The sequence below is a fragment of the Lepidochelys kempii genome, chromosome 2 (assembly GCF_965140265.1).
Source record: "Lepidochelys kempii isolate rLepKem1 chromosome 2, rLepKem1.hap2, whole genome shotgun sequence".
Taxonomy (NCBI): domain Eukaryota; kingdom Metazoa; phylum Chordata; order Testudines; family Cheloniidae; genus Lepidochelys; species Lepidochelys kempii.
In genome coordinates this window covers 145835974-145853846 of record NC_133257.1, presented here as the reverse complement: position 1 = coordinate 145853846, position 17873 = coordinate 145835974, and the positions used below count along the sequence as shown (strand labels likewise).

The 17873-nt window shown below is 47.6% G+C and overlaps 1 protein-coding gene across 1 annotated transcript; it reads left to right on the top strand.

Moving 5' to 3' along the window:
• The first annotated feature begins 540 nt into the window (after window positions 1-540).
• Window positions 541-2275, top strand: LOC140905977 (uncharacterized). Its single transcript, XM_073329470.1, has 2 exons — window positions 541-1138; window positions 1718-2275. The coding sequence occupies exons 1-2, from the start codon at window positions 556-558 to the stop codon at window positions 2257-2259; spliced, it is 1125 nt and encodes a 374-aa protein (XP_073185571.1). The 5' UTR covers window positions 541-555; the 3' UTR covers window positions 2260-2275.
• Window positions 2276-17873: the final 15598 nt, after the last annotated feature.

The following is a 17873-nucleotide window of genomic DNA, read 5'->3' as shown; positions in this document are numbered from 1 at the left end:
GAGAATGTTGGCGCATAGCTAGTGCACAGCTCCTTGATCTGCTGTCGCTGCATACGCCCAAGGGTCATGGAGAGGTTTACCTCTTCCACACCACCAGCACTTTTCCCTTCCTAGTAGACACCTTTAGGCCACTCAGCATCGTCTCCTCCCTGGGCTGTTAACTGACAAACCTTTAATTCTCTGGAACAAAAGGGCTTTAGCCCTGGTCTACACTAGGACTTTAGGTCGAATTTAGCAGCGTTAAATTGATTTAAACCTGCACCCGTCCACACAATGAAGCCCTTTATTTCGACTTAAAGGGCTCTTAAAATCGATTTCCTTACTCCACCCCTGACAAGTGGATTAGAGCTTAAATCGACGTTGCCGGCTCGAATTTGGGGTACTGTGGACACAATTCGATGGTATTGGCCTCCGGGAGCTATCCCAGAGTGCTCCATTCTGACCGCTCTAGACAGCACTCTCAACTCAGATGCACTGGCCAGGTAGACAGGAAAAGAACCGCGAACTTTTGAATCTCATTTCCTGTTTGGCCAGCGTGGAAAGCTGCAGGTGACCATGCAGAGCTCATCAGCAGAGGTGACCATGATGGAGTCCCAGAATCGCAAAAGAGCTCCAGCATGGACCAAACGGGAGGTACGGGATCTGATTGCTGTTTGGGGAGAGGAATCCGTGCTATCAGAACTCCGTTCCAGTTTTCGAAATGCCAAAACCTTTGTGAAAATCTCCCAGGGCATGAAGGACAGAGGCCATAACAGGGACCCGAAGCAGTGCCGTGTGAAACTGAAGGAGCTGAGGCAAGCCTACCAGAAAACCAGAGAGGCGAACAGCCGCTCTGGGTCAGAGCCCCAAACATGCCGCTTCTATGATGAGCTGCATGCCATTTTAGGGGGTTCAGCCACAACTACCCCAGCCGTGTTGTTTGACTCCTTCAATGGAGATGGAGGCAGTACAGAAGTAGGTTTTGGGGATGAAGAAGATGAGGAGGAGGAGGAGGTTGTAGATAGCTCACAGCAAGCAAGCGGAGAAACCGGTTTTCCCGACAGCCAGGAACTGTTTCTCACCCTAGACCTGGAGCCAGTACCCCCCGAACCCACCCAAGGCTGCCTCCTGGACCCAGCAGGCGGAGAAGGGACCTCTGGTGAGTGTACCTTTTTACATGGTTTAAAAGCAAGCATGTGAAAGGATTACTTTGCCCTGGCATTTGCGGTTCTCCTAGATGTAGTCCTAAAGCCTTTGCAAAAGGTTTCTGGGGAGGGCAGCCTTATTTCATCCTTCATGGTAGGACACTTTACCACTCCAGGCCAGTAACACGTACTCGGGAATCATTGTAGAACAAAGCATTGCAGTGTATGTTTGCTGGCATTCAACCAAAATCCGTTCTTTATCTCTCTGTGTTATCCTCAGGAGAGTGAGATATAATTCATTGTCACCTGGTTGAAATAGAGTGCTTTTCTTCAGGGGACACTCAGAGGAGCCCATTCCTGCTGGGCTGTTTGCCTGTGGCTAAACAGAAATGTTCCCCGCTGTTAGCCACAAGGAGGGGGGAAGGTTGAGGGGGTAGTCACGCGGTGGGAGAAGGCAAAATGCGACCTTGTAACGAAAGCACATGTGCTATGTATGTAATGTTAACAGCAAGGTTTACCCTGAAAGAGTGTAGCCACTGTTTTATAAAATGTGTCTTTTTAAATACCGCTGTCCCTTTTTTTTTCTCCACCAGCTGCATGTGTTTCAATGATCACAGGATCTTCTCCTTCCCAAAGGCTAGTGAAGCTTAGAAAGAAAAAAAAACGCACTCGCGATGAAATGTTCTCCGAGCTCATGCTGTCCTCCCACACTGACAGAGCACAGACGAATGCGTGGAGGCAAATAATGTCAGAGTGCAGGAAAGCACAAAATGACCGGGAGGAGAGGTGGAGGGCTGAAGAGAGTAAGTGGCGGGCTGAAGAGAGTAAGTGGCGGGCTGAAGACAGGGCTGAAGCTCAAATGTGGCGGCAGCGTGATGAGAGGAGGCAGGACTCAATGCTGAGGCTGCTGCAGGACCAAACCAGTATGCTCCAGTGTATGGTTGAGCTGCAGCAAAGACAGCTGGAGCACAGACTGCCACTGCTGCCCCTCTGTAACCAACTGCCCTCCTCCCCAAGTTCCATAGTCTCCACACCCAGATGCCCAAGAACGCGGTGGGGGGGCCTCCAGCCAACCAGCCACTCCACCACAGAGGATTGCCCAAAAAAAAGAATGCTGTCATTCAATAAATTTTAAAGTTGTAAACTTTTAAAGTGCTGTGCTTAAAGTGCTGTGTGGCATTGTCCTTCCCTCCTCCACCACCCCTCCTGGGATACCTTGGTAGTCATCTCCCTATTTGTGTGATGAATGAATAACGAATGCATGACTGTGAAGCAGCAATGACTTTATTGCCTCTGCAAGCAATGATTAAAGGGAGGAGGGGAGGGTGGTTAGCTTACAGGGAAGTAGAGTGAACCAAGGGGCGGGGGGTTTCATCAAGGAGAAACAAACAGAACTTTCACACCGTAGCCTGGCCAGTCATGAAACTGGTTTTCAAAGCTTCTCTGATGCGTACCGCGCCCTCCTGTGCTCTTCTAACCGCCCTGGTGTCTGGCTGCGCGTAACCAGCAGCCAGGCGATTTGCCTCAACCTCCCACCCCGCCATAAACGTCTCCCCCTTACTCTCACAGATATTGTGGAGCACACAGCAAGCAGTAATAACAGTGGGAATATTGGTTTCGCTGAGGTCTAAGCGAGTCAGTAAACTGCACCAGCGCGCCTTTAAACGTCCAAATGCACATTCTACCACCATTCTGCACTTGCTCAGCCTGTAGTTGAACAGCTCCTGACTACTGTCCAGGCTGCCTGTGTACGGCTTCATGAGCCATGGCATTAAGGGATAGGCTGGGTCCCCAAGGATACATATAGGCATTTCAACATCCCCAACAGTTATTTTCTGGTCTGGGAATAAAGTCCCTTCCTGCAGCTTTTGAAACAGACCAGAGTTCCTAAAGATGCGAGCATCATGCACCTTTCCCGGCCATCCCACGTTGACGTTGGTGAAACGTCCCTTGTGATCCACCAGAGCTTGCAGCACTATCGAAAAGTACCCCTTGCGGTTTATGTACTCGGCGGCTTGGTGCTCCGGTGCCAAGATAGGGATATGGGTTCCGTCTATAGCCCCACCACAGTTAGGGAATCCCATTGCAGCAAAGCCATCCACTATGACCTGCACATTTCCCAGGGTCACTACCCTTGATATCAGCAGATCTTTGATTGCGTGGGCTACTTGCATCACAGCAGCCCCAACAGTAGATTTGCCCACTCCAAATTGATTCCCAACTGACAGGTAGCTGTCTGGCGTTGCAAGCTTCCACAGGGCTATCGCCATTCGCTTCTCAACTGTGAGGGCTGCTCTCATCTTGGTATTCATGCGCTTCTGGGCAGGGGAAAGCAAGTCACAAAGTTCCATGAAAGTGCCCCTACGCATGCGAAAGTTTCGCAGCCACTGGGAATCGTCCCAGACCTGCAACACTATGCGGTCCCACCAGTCTGTGCTTGTTTCCCGAGCCCAGAATCGGCGTTCCACAGCATGAACCTGCCCCATTAGCACCATGATGCATGCATTGTCAGGGCCCATGCTTTCAGAGAAATCTGTGTCCATGTCCTGATCACTCACAGGACTGCGCTGATGTCGCCTCCTCGCCCGGTATCGCGTTGCCATGCTCTGGTGCTGCATATACTGCTGGATAATGCGTGTGGTGGTTAATGTGCTCCTAATTGCCAAAGTGAGCTGAGCGGCCTCCATGCTTGCCTTGGTATGGCGTCCGCACAGAAAAAAGGCGCGGAACGATTGTCTGCCGTTGCTCTGACGGAGGAAGGGGCGACTGACGACACGGCTTACAGGGTTGGCTTCAGGGAGCTAAAATCAACAAAGGGTGTGCCTGTACATCAAGGAGTATTTCAGGCAGGACTGCACGGAGGGTTCCAAAAAGAAATGGTGCACCTAAGTTATCGTTGTTATTGGAACAAGGAGGTTAGCCTGGCCTCTGATTGATACATGGCTAGATTTACCTCACTGCACCTTCTCTGTGAGTGACTGCAGTGTGATCTAGACAGGGGAGGAGGCAAATGAGTACAAAACAAATCTGGTCTATTTCTTGTTCTGACCCACTCCATCTATTTTTCACATCTTTGGCTGGCAGCAGACGGTGCAGAAGGACTGCATGCCATCCACATCTCATGGCTGCTCGGCAGAAGATGGTACAGTACGACTGCTAGCAGTCCGTATCGCCTGCCCGCTCACCATAAGACGGTTCAATAGGACTGCAGGACTAAAGAGAATGACCTGGTCAAGTCACTCCAAATTTAGTCCCTGCGCCCATGTCTGCCCAGGCGCTCCCAGCCAGCATGGCCAGGAGCACCTCGGACACGACAAGGACGACTACCAATCGTATTGCACCGTCTGCTGCCAGAAGGCAATGGGTTGCTGCTACTGTGCAGCAAAGCCATACCGCGTCTGCCAGCACCCAGGAGACATAGGGTGACGGTTACCTGAGCTGGATCCATGCTTGCCGTGGTATGGCGTCTGCACAGGTAACTCAGGAAAAAAGGCGCGAAATGATTGTCTGCCCTTGCTTTCACGGAGGGAGGGAGGGAACGGGGGCCTGATGACACGTACCCAGAACCACCCGCAACAATGTTTTAGCCCCATCAGAGTGCTCCATTGTGACTGCTCTGGACAGCACTCTCAGATGCCCGATTGTTTGCCATTGCTCTGACGCTGGGAGGGGAGCTTACAGGGTTGGCTTCAGGGAGCTAAAATCAACAAAGGGGGTGGCTTTACATCAAGGAGTATTTCAGGCAGGACTTCACGGAGGGTTCCAATAAGAAATGGTGCACCTAAGTTATTGTCCTTATTGGAACAAGAAGGTTAGCCTGGCCTCTGATTGATACATGGCTAGATTTACCTTGCTGCACCTTCTCTGTAAGTGACTGCAGTGTGATCTAGAAGAATGAGTCCCCTAGACAGGGGAGGGGGGGAAGCAAATGAGTACAAAACAAATCTGGTCTATTTCTTGTTTTGATCCACTCCATCTATCTTTTACATCTTTGGCTGGCAGCAGACGGTGCAGAAGGACTGCATGCCATCCACATCTCATGGCTGCTCGGCAGAAGATGGTACAGTACGACTGCTAGCAGTCCGTATCGCCTGCCCGCTCACCATAAGACGGTTCAATAGGACTGACTGCAGGACTAAAGAGAATGACCTGCTCAAGTCACTCCAAATTTAGTCCCTGCACCCATGTCTGCCCAGGCGCTCCTGATCGACCTCACAGAGGCGACCAGGAGCACCTCAGACATGACGATGACGGCTACCAGTCGTACTGTACCGTCTGCTGCCACAAGGCAAGGGGTTGCTGCTACTGTGCAGCAATGCCGTACCGCGTCTGCCAGCACCCAGGAGACATAGGGTGACGGTTACCTGAGCGGGCTCCATGCTTGCCGTGGTATGGCGTCTGCACAGGTAATTCAGGAAAAAAGGCGCGAAATTATTGTCTGCCCTTGCTTTCACGGGGGGAGGGAGGGAACGGGGGCCTGACGATATGTACCCAGAACCACCCGCGACAATGTTTTAGCCCCATCAGGCATTGGGATCTCAACCCAGAATTCCAATGGGCAGCGGAGACTGCGGGAACTGTGGGATAGCTACCCACAGTGCAACGCTCCGGAAGTCGACACTTGCCTCGGTACTGTGGAAGCGCTCCGCCGAGTTAATGCACTTAAAGCATTTTCTGTGGGGACACACACACTCGAATATATAAAACCGATTTCTAAAAAACCGACTTCTATAAATTCGACCTAATTTCGTAGTGTAGACATACCCTTAGAGAATTAATATGGCACACCTTAGGCTTTCAGTTGGAGGTGGGGAATGCTATGAGATAATTAACAGCTCCCAGGCGCTCCTGGACCGTGAATGGCCCTTCCCACGATCCTTCCATTTTATGGGCCTGGAGCACCTTTAAGACCATGACCTGGTCCCCTACTTTGAAGGAACGCTCTCTGGCATGTTTATCATACCAGGCTTTTTGCTCTTTTTGAGCATCCTGTAAGTTTTCTTTAGCAAGGGCTAAAGAGGTTCGGAGGGTGTTTTGTAGGTTGGTTACAAAGTCCAGAATATTAGTTCCTGGAGAAGGTGTAAATCCCTCCCATTGCTGCTTCACCAACTGTAGTGGCCCCTTAACCTCATGGCCATATACAAGTTCAAATGGGGAAAACCCTAAACTGGGGTGTGGTACAGCTCTGTAGGCAAAGAGCAACTGCTGCAACACTAGGTCCCAATCATTGGAGTGCTCATTTACGAATTTACGTATCATGGCCCCCAAAGTTCCATTAAACTTCTCCACCATGCCATTTGTTTGATGGTGGTAAGGAAGGGCAACCAAGTGATTTATCCTATGAGCTTCCCAAAGGTTTTCCATAGTTCCTGCCAGGAAATTAGTTCCTGCATCTGTGAGGATGTTGGAGGGCCAACCTACCCTGGCAAAAATGCCTGCTAGTGCCTGGCACACACTTTTAGCCCTGGTGTTGCTTAGAGCTACTGCTTACGGCCATCGGGTGGCAAAATCCATGAAAGTCAGTATGTACTGCTTTTCTCTGCATGTCTTTTTCAGAAAAGGACCCAGAATATCCACAGCTACTCACTGAAATGGAACCTCAATGATGGGGAGTGGCTGGAGAGGGGCTTTGACCTGGTCTTGGGGTTTTCCCACTCTTCGGCATACTTCGCAAGACCAGACATAGATAGAAACATCCTTGTCCATTCCCTCCCAGTGGAATGACCCCCCCCAAATGGTCTTTGATCCTGTTCACCCCAGCATGGCCACTAGGATGATTGTGGGCTAAGTTCAAGAGCTTGGCCCGGTATTTAGTTGGAACTACCAACTGTCTCTGAGGAAGCCAGTCTTTCTGGTGTCCACCAGAAAGAGTTTCCTTGTATAAAAGTCCTCTTTCTACAACAAACCTGGATCGATTAGAAGAGCTGAGAGGCGGTGGGTTGCTCCATGCCACCGTCCAAGCTCTCTGGAGGCTTTCATCTGCTTCCTGTTCGGTCTGGAACTGTTCTCTTGATGCTGGAGACATCAGTTCCTCATTGGATTGTGGACCTATGCTTGGTCCCTCTGGAAGTGATGTAGGGGATGGGGCTGTTTCCAGTGACTGTGAACCGTTCTCCGCTGGGGCACTATGTTGGGGTTCAGGCTCCGGCTGAGCCTCTTGTGTAGGGTTATGGGCTGCTGCCGGTTCAGGTTCGGTGGGGCCCTCTGGTGTTGAGGTTGCAAGTACTGGATTCAGTGCTGGCAATGGGTCTGGTGCTGGTTGTTCCGCCGGTTCCGGTTCTGGGACTGGTTCCATCTGGGTTTCTGGCACTGAATCCACTACTGCTGTTGCAGACATTGGCCTGGGGTCCGGGTCCCTCACCTCCGACCGGGTCCTGATACAAATTTCTGGAACAGAGCTAGGCATCACGGCTTGTTTAGCCTGGCTGCGGGTGACCATTCCTCCCCCCCTTTGGCCCGCTTCACATGATTGGCCAAGTCTTCCCCCAACAGCATGGGGATGGGATAATCATCATAGACTGCAAAAGTCCACGTTCCTGACCAGCCCTGGTACTGGACAGGCAACTTGGTTGTCGGCAAATTGAAAGAGTTGGACTTGAAGGGTTGAATTGTCACTTGGATCTCTGGGTTGATTAAATTGGGGTCCACTAAGGAAGCATGGATAGCTGACACTTGTGCTCCGGTGTCCCTCCACGCAGTGACCTTCTTTCCGCCTACACTCATAGTTTCCCTCCACTCCAAGGGTATCTGGGAGGTATCTGGGCCTGCGGACCTCTGGTGTGATTCCGGTGCAATGAACTGTAATCTGTTGGGGTTCTTGGGGCAGGTGGCCTTTACATGTCCCGACTCCTTACATTTAAAACATCGTCCAGCTGACGGGTCACTGGGGCGAGGTCGGTTGCTGGAGAATGGTGTGGTGGGACGATAAGGTGTCTGGAGGGTTCTTTGGGTGGCCCCCGGGAATAGGGTGTGGTCTGGGGTTGTCCTTCTGGTCTCCGCTCCAACTGCGACCAGTTTTCTTCTTCTCTGCCACCTCCACCCATCTGGCTCCAATCTCCCCTGCCTCGATTACAGTTTTGGGCTTCCCATCTAGGATGTATCTTTCTATTTCCTCAGGAACACCCTCTAAGAATTGTTCCATTTGCATTAGGAAGGGCAAATCTACTGGAGATTCAACACTTGCTCCTGATATCCAGGCATCCCAGTGTTTCACAATGTGGTAGGCATGTCGGGTAAATGACACATCTGGTTTCAACCTTAGGGCTCTGAACCTCCAATGAGAATGCTCGGATGTTATTCCCATTCTGACTCTCGCCTTGGATTTAAACAGTTCATACTTGTTCATGTGTTCTTTAGGCATTTCAGCCGCCACCTCAGCTAAGGGTCCACTGAGCTGTGGCCTCAGCTCTACCATGTAGTGGTCTGTAGAGATGCCGTACCCAAGGCAGACCCTTTCAAAGTTTTCTAAGAAGGCCTCAGTATCATCGCCTGCCTTGTAGGTGGGGAACTTTCTGGGATGGGAAGTGGTACCTGGAGAAGGATTGCTAGGGTTTGTTGGTATATTCTGCTGAGCCTTTACTTTCTCCATCTCCAGTTCATGCTTCCTCTCTTTTTCCTTCTCCTCCTCCACATGCTTCCTCTCTTTTTCCTTCTCCTCCAGTTCTTTGGCCCTTGCCTCCATTTCTTTATCCTTTGCCTCCCTTTCTTTGTCCTTTGCCTCCATTTCTCTCCTGTGAGCAGCTTCTAGGGCTTTTTCGGCTTCTTTCATTGCCTCCAGTTTAGCTAACTCCAATTTATAGAATCATAGAATATCAGGGTAGGAAGGGACCCCAGAAGGTCATCTAGTCCAACCCCCTGCTTGAAGCAGGACCAATTCCCAGTTAAATCATCCCAGCCAGGGCTTTGTCAAGCCTGACCTTAAAAACCTCTAAGGAAGGAGATTCTACCACCTCCCTAGGTAACGCATTCCAGTGTTTCACCACCCTCTTAGTGAAAAAGTTTTTCCTAATATCCAATCTAAACCTCCCCCACTGCAACTTGAGACCATTACTCCTCGTTCTGTCATCTGCTACCATTGAGAACAGTCTAGAGCCATCCTCTTTGGAACCCCCTTTCAGGTAGTTGAAAGCAGTTATCAAATCCCCCCTCATTCTTTTCTTCTGCAGGCTAAACAATCCCAGCTCCCTCAGCCTCTCCTCATAAGTCATGTGTTCCAGACCCCTAATCATTTTTGTTGCCCTCCGCTGGACTCTTTCCAATTTATCCACATCCTTCTTGTAGTGTGGGGCCCAAAACTGGACACAGTACTCCAGATGAGGCCTCACCAATGTCGAATAGAGGGGAACGATCACGTCCCTCGATCTGCTCGCTATGCCCCTACTTATACATCCCAAAATGCCATTGGCCTTCTTGCAAAAAGGGCACACTGCTGACTCATATCCAGCTTCTCGTCCACTGTCACCCCTAGGTCCTTTTCCGCAGAACTGCTGCCTAGCCATTCGGTCCCTAGTCTGTAGCTGTGCATTGGGTTCTTCCGTCCTAAGTGCAGGACCCTGCACTTATCCTTATTGAACCTCATCAGGTTTCTTTTGGCCCAATCCTCCAATTTGTCTAGGTCCTTCTGTATCCTGTCCCTCCCCTCCAGCGTATCTACCACTCCTCCCAGTTTAGTGTAGTGCCTTGGTGTCTGTCATCTTTACCTCTCTGTTTTTAACTAACTTTACACCCGAGGGTTAGAAATAAAACAAACAAAACTTGGCTTGTAAAATTTTGCTGTGCTGGAATAGGATACCTATATTCTCTGATAGTGATTGTCAGCCTACAGAAAAATCCACACACACAAAAATAAACAAAACCACAACAACAGTAATAATAAAAAAAAATGAAAAAAACCCCAAACAAACCAAAAACCCTAACACCTTTGTCTCCAGACAAATAGGCAGAAAACCCCTCTAGTTACATTTAGGGGGAAAAAAACTTCAGGTCTGTGAAGACTTGTGAAGTTCCCTGCAGCTCACAAAAAGACAGTTCCCTTTTTTTCTCCTCTCTGGCCCCAAATCAAAGCAAAAAACCTCCAACTACTTGGAAATCTGCTTTCCAGCAGCCCAAAGGAAAAAAAATTCCTTTTCAAATCTGTGCTCCTTGTTAAAAAAAAAATCAAAATCCTAAAAAACCCCCCCCAAAACTAACACCTTTGTCTCCAGGCAAATAGGCAGACAACCCCTCTAGTTGCTCTTATTAAAAAAAAACAACTTCAGGTCTATGAAGTCTTGTGAATTTCCCTGCAGGAGGTTAACTACTCTGCCTTCAGGCAAAGAAAACCTATAATTCACAAAAGATAATTCTCTTTTGTCTGTACTCTGGCCCCAAAGCAAAGCAAAAAGCCTCCAACTATTCCCAGTTGGAAATCTGCTTTCTAGCAACCCCAAAGAAAAAAAAATTCCTTTTAAAATCTGTGTTTCTGGTTCAAAAAAATCTCAAATTGATCTCAAAATGATTTCAAGTTAATCTCACCACTCCGCCACCATGTCAAGGTTCCTTCCCCACTCTAAACTCTAGGCTACAAATGTGGGGACCTGCATGAAAACCTCCTAAGCTTACTTTTAACAGCTTAGGTTAAAACTTCCCCAAGGTACAAACTATTTTACACTTTGCCCTTGGACTTCCACTGCCACCACGAAACATTTCTCTGGATTCCTGAGAAAACGTTGTTTGGAAACATCTTTCCCCCAAAAATCTTCACCAAAACCTTGCACCCCACTTTCTGGGGAAAGTCTGGTAAAAAAAAAAACCCCACCAATTTGCATAGGGGACCACAGACCCAAACCCTTGGATCTTAAGAACAATGAAAAAACATTCAGTTTTCTTACAAGAAGACTTTTAATAGAAGTAAAAGGTACAAAAGAATCACCTCTGTAAAATCAGGATGGTAAATACCTTACGGGGTAATTAAATTCAAAACATAGAGAATCCCTCTAAGCAAAACCTTAGGTTACAAAAAGACACACAGACAGGAATATTCATTCTATTCAGCACAACTTATTTTCTCAGCCATTTAAAGAAATCATAATCTAATGCATACCTAGCTAGATTACTTACTAAATTCTAAGACTCCATTCCTGTTCTGTCCCCGGCAAAAGCATCACACAGACAGAGTCAGACCCTTTGATGTTCTCCCTCCTCCCAGCTTTTGAAAGTATCTTGTCTCCTCATTGGTCATTTTGGTCGGGTGCCAGTGAGGTTATCCTAGCTTCTTAACACTTTACAGGAGAGATTTTAAAGGTGTTTACCCTTCCCTTTATATTTATGACACTGTCTTACCAGGATCCGAGATTACTGATCTCCAGTTATAACAGCTCCCTTCTTCAGAGGGCTTGCACAGCTTGGAATGATCCCAAGTTAGAATCGCTGTTCATTGCTGATGAACAGGATGCAGTCCCTGTCTTCATGATCTTCAGGCATCCCCACAAAAGCATCTAGAACTCTGAAATTAAGAGAAACTCAGTGGTGTGGGAATTGGTGGTGGGGTAAATGTAAGTTGATTACATTTTATTTACTACTGTATACTGCATTTATTGATTTTTGAAGTGCTCCCTACATGAAGTGGTTGTGACATGTTAATTAATCTCAGTCTGTTATGTTATATATTTCTGGGTGGCTAAGTAAAGATGTGTTATCTCTAATCTAAGAGCATATTGGTTGTACAGAGTTTATAAGTGTTTTAGCTCAGGTTTATTCTTGGAGGTTGCATGGCAGGCCTGTGTGTATACAGGTCCCAACCAGCTGGAGATTCATTTCCTTATAAGTAAAAGGACTGTGGCAGTGGGGTGGATAGAGGATTCACACCTAGCCAACATCACCATAGGAATACGCAGGATCTCCTTTACTGTCAACAATATCAGGTATCCTGGTATACAGGTGAGTTCTGCCTGCTTCTGGGTTACCCAGGAAGGAAGAGAGGAGGGAGTTACATATAAATACTAAATATCCATTGGGCCAGAGTGTGTGAGAGAACAACTCTATAGCCTGCTGATTGAGGCCAGGGGCAGCGGGTATCACAGGCCAGGGGAGGCGAAGTCTCCACAAACAGCCAGGTGTGGTCACACCCACAATCCAACCTGAGGCCCCCTCCTGGGTCCTGCTCTTCCCTCATTGCCCCAGCCCAGGCTGCTCACTTCTCTTCCTGCTCTTGCTCAGCCCCTCTCCCAAAGCAGTTGAGTGCTGGGTCTGCGGCTGGGGCTAGGGCCAGCCATACAGCAGTTCAGGACTCAACGTGGCTAGGGTCACCAGTGAGCTGGGACTCTGGCCTAGCAGCAGGCCGGGACTCTGGCTGGCTGGGCTGTGGGCTCCTTCATCCGTGATGGGGGGCTCAGAGCTTCTGCAGGGGAGGGGCGGAAGAGCAGGGGAGGGTCAGGGCCTCAGGTGGAAGGGGCAGTACCAGGGGCTTACCTCCCTGAAGGCACTCATCTGGGAGGGAGGAGGTGTGGATTCAAATATTCTCTCTGCCTGAGTCAAAGTAGGGAATCTATGGATCTAAATTTGCAGACTCAATTTATTATAGTATTTCTCTTCACTTCTTGTATAGTTGCATAGTGTTGCTAAACAATTGTGTTATTGCACTTCCCAGAGGCATTGTGATATTCAGCTATTACAATACAATACAGCGGTGCACAGACAATCCAGGAAGTTTTTGGAAAATGTAGGGGACTATTTCCTGGTGCAAGTGCTGGAGGAACCAACTAGGGGCAGAGCTCTTTTTGACCTGCTGCTCATAAACCGGGAAGAATTAGTAGGGGAAGCAAAAGTGGATGAGAACCTGGGAGGCAGTGACCATGAGATGGTTGAGTTCAGGATCCTGACACAAGAAAGAAAGGAAAGCAGCAGAATACAGACCCTGGACTTCAGAAAAGCAGACTTTGACTCCCTCCGGGAACTGATGGGCAAGATCCCCTGGGAGAATAACATGAGGGGGAAAGGAGTCCAGGAGAGCTGGCTGTATTTTAAAGAATCCTTATTGAGGTTACAGGGACAAACCATCCCGATCTGTAGAAAGAATAGTAAATCTGACAGGCGACCAGCTTGGCTTAATAGTGAAATCCTTGCTGATCTTAAATACAAAAAAGAAGCTTACAAGAAGTGGAAGATTGGACAAATGACCAGGAATGAGTATAAAAATATTGCTCGGGCATGCAGGAGTGAAATCAGGAAGGCCAAATCACACCTGGCATTGCAGCTACCAAGAGATGTTAAGAGTAACAAGAAGGGTTTCTTCAGGTATGTTAGCAATAAGAAGAAAGTCAAGGAAAGTGTGGGCCCCTTACTGAATGAGGGAGGCAACCTCGTGACAGAGGATGTGGAAAAAGCTAATGTACTCAATGCTTTTTTTGCCTCTGTCTTCATGAACAAGGTCAGCTCCCAGACTACTGCACTGGGCAGCACAGCATGGGGAGGAGGTGACCAGCCCTCTGTGGAGAAAGAAGTAGTTCAGGACTATTTAGAAAAGCTGGACAAGCACAAGTCCATGGGGCCAGATGCGTTGTATCCAAGAGTGCTAAAGGAGTTGGCGGATGTGGTTGCAGAGCCATTGGCCATTACCTTTGAAAACTCATGGTGATCGGGGGAAGTCCTGGACGACTGGAAAAAAGGCTAATGTCGTGCCCATCTTTAAAAAAGGGAAGAAGGAGGATCCTGGGAACTACAGGCCAGTCAGCCTCACCTCAGTCCCTGGAAAATCATGGAGCAGGTCCTCAAGGAATCAGTTCTGAAGCGCTTAGAGGAGAGGAAAGTGATCAGGAACAGTCAGCATGGATTCACCAAGGGAAAGTCATGCCTGACTAATCTAATTGCCTTCTATGACGAGATAACTGGTTCTGTGGATGAAGGGAAAGCAGTGGACATGTTGTTCATTGACTTTAGCAAAACTTTTGACACTTTCTCCCACAGTATTCTTGCCAGCAAGTTAAGGAAGTATGGGCTGGACAAATTGACTGCAAGGTGGATAGAAAGCTGGCTAGATTGTCGGGCTCAATGGGTAGTGATCAATGGCTCCATGTCTAGTTGGCAGCCGGTATCAAGTGGAGTGCCCCAAAGGTCGGTCCTGGGGCTGGTTTTGTTCAATATCTTCATAAATGATCTGGAGGATGGTGTGGATTGCACCTTCAGCAAGTTTGCAGATGACACTAAACTGGGAGGAGAGGCTTGACAAAACCCTGGCTGGGATGATTTAATTGGGGATCGGTCCTGCTTTTCTATGATTCTATTATTTTTACAATGCTTTGAGATCCTCAGATGAAAAGTGCTATAGAAGTTAGAAGTACCTTCCCCCAGAATCCCACTCATAGCTACAGGGGTTAGTTAGAGGGGGTCTGGGGAGAGATAAAGAGTACCACCACCAAGCTCTGTGCACAAAATATGCTCCAGACCATGTGAGTTGCCAGAATGAGATTCTGCTTACAGTCAATGAGCAGTGTGCTCATAGTGCAACTCTGTGACCCTCTCTCTCTTTCTGCATGAGGAATGAAATAGTTCATAATGTTGATATTTAAATCATAGTCACTGGGCATCTGAGCTCACACCTCCCAAGATTAATGGGGCAGTTCACACCTCTCAGTGCTATTGTTCCTGGCTCTCTGCAGACTCTCAGATATCCCTGTGTTGGTTACATTTGGTTTGCATTTTTCTGGTTTTATTCACAACCATACCAGCTAGAGACTAGCTTTCATTTTTTTTTAAAAAAAGTGAGATTCTGTAGAAGAAGCTAACATCTTCAGACTTGCGCCAGTATAACTTACCACCATGTGTTGGCTATTTCTGAGCCCAGTCTACATGATTTAAAGATTTTAAAGTCAACATATACATGACTGAAAATTCATGATCCACCATGAATTTTCCACAATGAAGATGAATGGATGTGGAAGCTGTGGTATGTACATGATCCTGGAGGGGGCACCTGGTAAGAGTTTTGTCTGCATGAAATGCCACCTGATAGAGCTGATGGAGGAAAAGATCCGAGGCTTGGAGATGCAGGTGGAAAGTCTGGTAGAGTTTAGGAAGGGGTTTGAGCAGATTATGGAGCAAAGACATGAGGTACCTGAAGGGAAAAGCTCAGACTTGCAGATGGAAGCAGGGCTAGGGAATTCTGAGGGGAGACTGGGTGAGGAAAGTGGTCAGTGGAAGCATGTGACTAAAAGAACTAGGCAGAGGAAAAGACGGGCTAGTGAAGGAGAAATAGAGCTTAAGAATAGGTTTGCAGAGTTGGAAAATGAAGAAGGGGCTCAGCAGGTAGTCACTGAAGGTGGAGGGGCAAGGAAGAAGAGAAGAGCGGCTAGTCCTATAGGAAAAGGGGAAGAGTTAATGGAGATTACACCAAATATGAGCCCCAGGAAGATACAGGATGGGTTAAAAAGGATTACAAGGGAGAATGGGAATGGAAAGAACTTGCAGCCAGAGGGAACAGGGGATAGACTGGAGAATAGCACCGTCACTAGGAAAAGGCAGGTCTATGTGATTGGGGACTCTTTACTGAGAAGAATAGATAGGCCTGTAACTAGAGCTGATCTGGAAAATAGGAGGGTGTGCTGTCTTCCAGGTGCTAAGATACGGGATGTAGACCTGAGGTTGAAAAGGATTCTAAAGGGAGCAGGAAAGAATCCCCTAATTATCCTTCATGTGGGAACAAATGATACGGCTAGATTCTCGCTGGAAAGTATTAAGGGAGACTATGCTAGGCTGGGGAAGACGCTTAAGGAAATTGAGGCTCAGGTGATCTTTAGTGGGATTCTGCCTGTTCCTAGAGAAGGGCAACAAAGGTGTGACAAGATTATGACTATCAACAGATGGCTTAGGCAGTGGTGCTATAAGGAGGGCTTTGGGATGTATGACCACTGGGAGGCGTTCATGGATAGAGGACAGTTCTCTTGGGATGGACTTCATCTGAGTAGGGAAGGAAATAGACTTCTAGGATGGAGGCTGGCACAACTGATTAAGAGAGCTTTAAACTAGGAATCTGGGGGAGATGGTTGGGAGATGTCCAGGTAATCTCCACACCAGAATTTAGCATTGAGTGGAAAGAAAATGAAGTAAGAATGGATACAGCCGTAGGTAGGAGGAAGGGCAGACTGCGAAGAGCTACATAAGGATCTCTCAAAACTGGGTACCTGGGCAACAAAATAGCAGATGAAATTCAATGTTGATAAATGCAAAGTAATGCACATTGGAAAACATAATCCCAACTATACATAGAAAATGATGGGGTCTAAGTTAGCTGTTACCACTCAAGAAAGAGATCTTAGAGTCACTGTGGATAGTTCTGTGAAAATATCCACACAGTGTGCAGTGGCAGTCAAAAAAGTGAACAGAATGTTGGGAATCACCAAGAAAGGGATAGATAATAATAAAGAAAATATCATCTTGTCTCTAAATCCATGGTATGCCCACATCTTGAATTCCACATGCAGATCTGGTGGCCCCATCTCAAAAATATATATTGGAATTGGAAAAGGTTCAGAAAAGGGCAACAAAAATTATTAAGGGTATGGAACAGCTGCCAGATGAGGAGAGATTAATAAGACTGGGACTTTTCAGCTTGGAAAAAAGATGACTAAGGGGGGATATGATAGAGGTCTATAAAATCATGACAGGTGTGGAGAAAGTAAATAAGGAAATGTTATTTACTCCTTCCCATAACACAAGAACTAGGGGTCACCAAATGAAATTAATAGGCAGCAGATTTAAAACAAACAAAAAGAAAGTATTTCTTCACACAACACAGTCAAGCTGTGGAACTCTTTGTCAGAGGATGTTATGAAGGTCAGGATTATAACAGGGTTCTAAAAAGAACTACATAAGTTCATGGAGGATAGGTCCATCAAAGGCTATTAGCCAGGATGGACAGGGATGGTGTCCATAACCTCTGTTTTCCAGAAGTTGGGAAAGGGAGACAGGGAATGGATCACTTGATGATTACATGTTCTGTTCATTCCCTCTGGGGCACCTGGCATTGGCCACTGTCAGAAGACAGGATACTGGACTAGATGGACCTTTGGTCTGATCTAGTATGGCTGTTTTTATGTCCTTACATTCTTATCTTTTGCTGTAATTGATTTTTGTTAGAAGCAGACTATCCTGGAAACCAGCTGCTCCCTAACTGTCTTGCCTATAAGCTCTATTTCTGAATGTTCAGGAGACTTCCAGAAAGCTTTAGGAAAATGGAAATGAGGTCTCCTAATTACTCAAGCACTTGCAGTGAACAACTCGGTTAGGCCTGGTCTACACGACACTGTTTTGTCGACATAAGTCAGATTTCATCAACAAAACAATGGAGATGTTCACACTACAATGCTCTGCCCACCAATTTAACTCTCCTGCTACTCCAACAAAATTAAACCACCTCAACAAGAGGCATAGAGCTTTTTGTGAGAAAGTTAGATTGACACAGTGTCAGTGCAGACATTGCACTTGCTTATATTTCCACAAATGGCCTCCAGGAGGTGTCTCACAATGCCCATCCTTACTGCTCTAGTCAGTGGTTCAAATTCCTACCTCATCCTCCAACTGCACTTCCTTGTCCACCACTTCATCTTAGGGGTTGATTCTGCTGGCCACTGTCTCCAGCCCCCGTAAAGTATTCACGGGACTCTTCGCAGTGCAGGTGGGGTCACCGCTGAGGATGGCATCCAGCTCCTTGTAGAAGAGGCAGGTCTTTGGCACAGCACCAGAGTGACGGTTTGCCTCCATTGCCTTCTGGTATGC